This window comes from Dipodomys ordii, unplaced genomic scaffold, assembly GCF_000151885.1.
Source record: "Dipodomys ordii isolate 6190 unplaced genomic scaffold, Dord_2.0 Scaffold19, whole genome shotgun sequence".
Classification (NCBI taxonomy): domain Eukaryota; kingdom Metazoa; phylum Chordata; class Mammalia; order Rodentia; family Heteromyidae; genus Dipodomys; species Dipodomys ordii.
This window is the reverse complement of record NW_012267235.1, coordinates 1,818,275-1,823,708: the sequence shown is the minus strand read 5'-3', so window position 1 is coordinate 1,823,708 and position 5,434 is coordinate 1,818,275. Positions and strand designations below refer to the sequence as shown.

Here is a 5,434-nt window from a genome sequence, read left to right as displayed (position 1 = left end):
GCCCTGAGTTCAAGCCCCAGGACTGGCAAAAAGAAAAACAAAACAAAACAACAACAAAAGAAAACCAGTCTTCAGACTCTGAGAAATCACGTGACCCTCACGACCTGCAACAAGTGGTTCTCTAAACCAGGACCTTAACTTGACCATTTGTAAAACCAGAAACTATTAAGTCCCCAAGGCCCCTTTCAGCTTGAACATTAAGTCAACGATGCTTATCCTGGGAGGCATCTTCATTCGTGCCCAAGCCCTTAGACCTGGGCTTACATGGTCCTGGGGGCCTGGTATCCACTTGTTATCGTCCACCTGCTTCACAAACTCACACTGCTAAGAAGGCAAGCAACAGAGTAAGCTCCTTCCATGTCCCAGTTCTCATTTCCTATTGCTTCCACTATGAGCACTAGGGCAGGTTTTTACTGAGGGTGTCCTGGCTGACACCTGATAAAGAGATCCGGCTAATCTGTCAGCTGGTCCCTCTCAAGAGGAGATGTATGAGGACTTGCTGAAAGCTTTATCTCTACTGTCTTGGTGGGCAAGGCTGGAGGGTGGGGCCTGGCAGGCACTACTCAGAAAATACCAGAAGAGTGGGGACTTGGGGTCACCTCTGCCAGAGGGGGTGGGAGTGGCAAGTTAACACACCCTTTGAGGAGTCCTCATGCTTGAACTTGCTGATGGGACACAGGTTAAAGTGGGAGGAGCTCTTGCAACTTGTCTCTAAGGAAAGAGACTGCCAGGGAGCAGGGTGGCTGAGAAAGGTGGGGAGAGGTGGGGTCTGTGAATGAGGAGAAAGTTTTAAGTCTGTTTAGCAGGGAGTAGAGTTGGGATAGTGTCCTTGAGAAAGGTAGGCTATCTGGGGGAGGAAAAGGCTATGATTTCCTGAGACAAGAGTCCTACTGTTTGTAGAGATGGTGCCGTCTCTTGGATAGAGGGGGCAAAGACTACTCTTTTCAAAGAGACAGCTATGTAGAAAAGCTGTGTCTGCTGTCAACTGAGGGTGGTAGCTTTGAGGAAAGGGGCAGCTATAGAGAATGCCCCCCCCTGCTGCTCTGTAGCTCCACCACCTGCTCAGTTGGGCCCAAGCTGGAGACATCCCATTGCCCCCCCTGGCCTGCAGGTGAACGTGCTAGCCCTCAGCATCTGCACACGGGAAGCCTATCAGTCCATGAAGGAGCAGAACGTGGATGATGGGCACATCATTAACATCAACAGGTGAGGCCTAGTGGCTGATGGGTAGAGCTCAGATCACCACTGCCCCTCCAGGCTGCAGTTTCACTTGTCTGTCTAGACTGCATTTTTCATGGTGGCAAAAATAGAGATTTTAACGCCCAAGTGGCATGATGAGAGGAAAACACAAGGTTGTCAAGTGCCAGCCACTCAGTGTCTGAATGAGCAGCTCAGCCACTGCCCTCTGCCGCCTAACAGGAGACTGAATGCATCCATTCCTCAGACTCTAGGATGAACCACCCTCTTGGCCCAACAAGACAGCATAAGCTGTGCCATTAAGAAGCTCCCCACCGGGCACTGGTGGCTCACGCCTGTAATCCTAGCTACTCAGGAGGCTGAGATCTGAGGATCCCGGTTCAAAATCAGCCTGGGCAGGAAAGTCCATGAGACTCTGATCTCCGTTTAACCGCCAGAAAACCAGAAGTGGCGCTGTGGCTCAAAAAGTAAAAGTGCTTGCCTTGGGCTGAAGAGCTGAGGGACAGCGCCCAAGCCCAAGTTTAAGCCCTACAACCAACCAAAAAGAGAGCAAGTGAGCTAGCAAGCAAGAGAATGAGAGTGGGATGGGGGTTGGGGGGAGTTTTTAGCTGCTGTGTAGAGAGCACAGTGGCTTTGGGAATGGCCACCAGGTCTTTCTAACAGGGCTCTTGTCATCTGCTTGACAATTTCCCTGTCACTTTCTAGGTGGTAAGGCTGGCCAAATGGCAGAGGGAACTGCCCTTATCTGTGGAGCTTCACTGTCTCACATTTCCTCCTTTCATTCTTCTACCCAGCATGTGTGGCCACCGAGTCCCATTCCAGTCTGAGACCCATTTCTATTGTGCGACCAAGTATGCTGTCACTGCGTTGACTGAGGGACTGAGGCAAGAGCTACTGGAGGCCCAAAGCCACATCCGGGCCACGGTGAGGCTGTGGCCTAACCCTGCTGGGGATGGAATGCACATACCTTCCCACCCATACATGCTGCCCAGGAAACCCATGACCAGGGAGAGCTGCCTAGAGCCTCCAGGAGTGGCCTGGGTGCAGAATATCTGGGCTCTGTTGCTCCTTATATACAGGTCCTGTTCAGTCCTTCAGGTTCCATTATTTCATTCATCCAGGAATCAGTGACTAGACTTAGACTTTGCGGTAGAAGGGGGCTGACTTGAGGGGAGCATAGAGTGAGACTAAGGGAAAGCAAGGGATTGTGGGCACACAATGTGTAGACACCAGCACTCTGAGCTGACTTTGGGCAAATCTGTGAGTTTTCCCAAGCCTCACTTGTAGAAGGGAATTGAATACTACTTTGCTATGAGGCTTGAAAGAACACCATTTGGTCAAGCGTTTATCATATAAGAAGGTCTCTGTCCAGAGTTGGGGACATTGTGAGCATTGCCAGTGACAGCTGTGAATGGAGGAGGGAATTGCTGGGTGTTAAACAGTCATCACTGGTGAGCTGGAGCCCTGTGGCCTCCATCTTTCCCCGCCAACCTCCCTGGCAAAGCTCAGCCCCTGAGTAACCCCTCTCTCTTGGCCCAGTGCATCTCTCCAGGCTTGGTGGAAACACAGTTTGCCTTCAAACTCCACGACAAGGACCCTGAGAAAGCAGCTGCCACCTATGAGTGCATAAAGGTGGGGCTACCCTCTGGGCTTGCAACACCGATTGATAATGAAGGCAAAGGGAACCCTGACCTTCAAACTTAATCCTCTGGCTAGCTTATCACCCCTTCTGGAGGGCTGGGGTGGGAAAGTGGATTCTGGTGAGGACCCCAGTGGTGGGAAAGAACGTGGATCCATTCTACCCTTGTCTCAACCCTTTCCTCTGCTGTTCCCAGTGTCTCAGACCTGAGGATGTGGCTGATGCTGTCATCTATGTCCTCAGCAGTCCCCCACATGTCCAGGTGAGTCTAGCCTTGGCTGTCTATCCCTCGGAGGAGATCAACCATCCCCAGAAGAGGGGAGCAGGAATGCCTTAAAGGGGGTGGGAAACATCCTGGCTGCCTCAAGCCTTGTGCCTTCCACAGATTGGAGACATCCAGATGAGGCCCACGGAGCAGGTGACCTAGTGTCGTGTGGGGAGCTCCTGCTACCCATTCCTCCTGCCTATGGATTTTAGGTGTTGCTTTCTGGACCCTGGATCCCACTTTCTTTTACTACTCCCACCAAGGGCTAGAAACTTTGTTTTGTCAAATTATGTTCATTGTAGATGTGAAGACATAGGCCAGAGAGAGGAGGCAGTCCCTGATGGTTAACAAGTCACCTGTTGTTCTAGATCCCCCCCTAGGACTCCTTTGTCTTTGTCTGCTCTCCTCATTCTCTTTCCTTTGTCCTAGGAAAGGGGATGTGGCCAAAAAGAGGGCCTTCCCCACCTAGCACTCCAATCTCTGTTTCTCAGGGATGGGGTGGCAGAGACCAGCCATCTCCCCTGTGGCTTTGTATCTGTATGGTTATACAGGACTCCAGGCTTCCTTCTCTTCCTGACCAGCTGCCCTTTCTCTTCCCCTTTCCCACCTCTCCAGCCCAGTCTTGGCTTCTTGCTCCCGGGGGGGTCATCACTCCACTTTGACTATGGCTACAGAATACCAGGGTCTGGATCCCAGTAGTTTTTACTGTGATAATTAAAAAAGAAAAGTCACAACCAACATACCTTGGCTTCAGGAGTGTTTTTCCATTCTTCCCTCTTCTCCGTGATTGGAGTGTTTGTGTCTCAGAAGTCTTTCCAGGTAAGTGAGCAGGTGGGTGGATTTGGGGCCTCTCTCTTGGAGTGAACATTATCTTTGGGAGCAGGAAAGGGTTGAGTTGGGCCTTGAAAAATGAATCTTTGGCTGGGCTCTGGTGGCTCATGCCTGTAATCCTAGCTACTCAGGAGGCTGATATCTGAGGATCACGGTTCAAAGCCAGCCTGGGCAGGAAAGACTGTGAGACTCCTATCTCCAATAACCACCAGAAAACCGGAAGTGGCGCTGTAGCTCAAGTGGTAGAGCGCTTGCCTTGAGCTGAAGAGTTGAGGGATAGTGCCCAGAGTTCAAGCCCCATGACCAACAAAAAAAAAAAAAAAAAGAGAGAGAAAGAAAAATGAATCTTTGGTGTAGGAGCAAGACAGAACAGAATTTTCAGGAAGCAGAAGCAGGAGGATCATGAATTTGAGGCCACATTGTGCAACACAGCAAGTCTGTCATAACAAAAACGGGGCCATGCACTAGTGGCTCACACCTGTAATCCTAGCTATTCAGGAGAGGGAGACCTGAGGATCATGGTTCAAAGCCAGCTGAGGCAGAAAAGTCCATGAGACTCTTAATTCCAATTAACCACACACACACACACACACACACACACACACACACAAAGCTGGACATGGACCTGTAGCAGAGTGGCAGCCTTGAGTGAAAAGGCTAAGGGACAATGTCTAGGCCCTGAGTTCAAGCTCCAGTACTGCCACAAAAAGGGCTGGAGGTATGGTTCAAGGGGTAGAGCACCTGTCTTTCAAGCACGAGGACTGCAGTTCAGTCTCTTGTACAACCTAAATAAATAAACGAAAAATAGGCGGAGAGATGGTTCATTCCTGGGCCATTGGCTCTGGGCCATTGGCTCTGAGCATTGAGGAAAGAGTTTGGCCAACACCTGTGAGTCAATGGCATCAGTTGGCTTGTCAACCAGTAGTGACTTTAGAAAATGATCATCCACCGAGGGGGTGGGAAATTATCTTTGGGATCTTGCTTAGAAGGGGTCTAGCCGATGAGGATCAGACACCGAGGCTTCTAGGGAAAAAAAAAATCCCAGGATGAGTAAATGTGACAGTGTGGGGAGCGAGGAACCAAGGTTGAATTGGTTGAACAGGGAAGCTGAAATTTTCCTTTGCTGGTGAGTGGTCGAGTGCGTTCCCCCAGGACCTCTGGGGGACAGGATGCATGCAGCTGCAGGGTCAGCGGAGCTTCAGCACATTCCACCTGCCCGCTGCGTTGGAGGCCGCCGCTCGGTCACCCCTGCAGGGGGCGCTGTGGGGGCAGGGCCGCCAGAGCGGCGACAGAGCATGCGCAATACGTTTTCGGTAGGGCGGGGGGGGGGGCGGAGCAGGGCCGCCCGCACTAGGAAGCCGGGAAGACGAAATCACGGCGACCTTACGGTCCCTGGAGGCAGCGGAGTCTGTTCGTCGCTGTCTGCCGTCCGGTCCTCCGCGGGAGCCCTCGAGTCTCCAGTCCAACTGGGGCGATGGGCCTGCTGGCGAGAGTGCGGGGCG

At 51.8% G+C, this 5,434-nt stretch overlaps 2 protein-coding genes across 2 annotated transcripts in view; both read left to right on the top strand.

The window, feature by feature from the left end:
- Positions 1-208: 208 nt before the first annotated feature.
- Positions 209-3,826, top strand: Dhrs11 (dehydrogenase/reductase (SDR family) member 11). The gene is made up of 6 exons (XM_013013077.1): positions 209-281; positions 1,050-1,206; positions 1,992-2,121; positions 2,737-2,829; positions 3,033-3,098; positions 3,222-3,826. Exons 1-6 carry the CDS (start codon positions 209-211, stop codon positions 3,261-3,263), a joined length of 561 nt encoding a protein of 186 aa, XP_012868531.1. The 3' UTR covers positions 3,264-3,826.
- Positions 3,827-5,101: 1,275 nt separating this feature from the next.
- The window catches only part of Mrm1 (mitochondrial rRNA methyltransferase 1 homolog (S. cerevisiae)), a 4,164-nt gene continuing 3,831 nt past the window's right edge, over positions 5,102-5,434 (top strand). The window contains exon 1 of the mRNA XM_013013076.1: positions 5,102-5,245. Coding sequence (XP_012868530.1) covers positions 5,102-5,245 — 144 coding nt within the window. The remainder of the gene's footprint in view (positions 5,246-5,434) is intronic.

Bases quoted from the DNA above. Each gene is read 5' to 3' on its own strand.
- Dhrs11 (XM_013013077.1), top strand. From the start codon at position 209: ATGCTTATCCTGGGAGGCATCTTCATTCGTGCCCAAGCCCTTAGACCT. The intron at 1,207-1,991 runs GTGAGGCCTAGT...TCTTCTACCCAG, and splicing joins CACATCATTAACATCAACAG to CATGTGTGGCCACCGAGTCC. The intron at 2,122-2,736 runs GTGAGGCTGTGG...CTCTTGGCCCAG, and splicing joins AAAGCCACATCCGGGCCACG to TGCATCTCTCCAGGCTTGGT.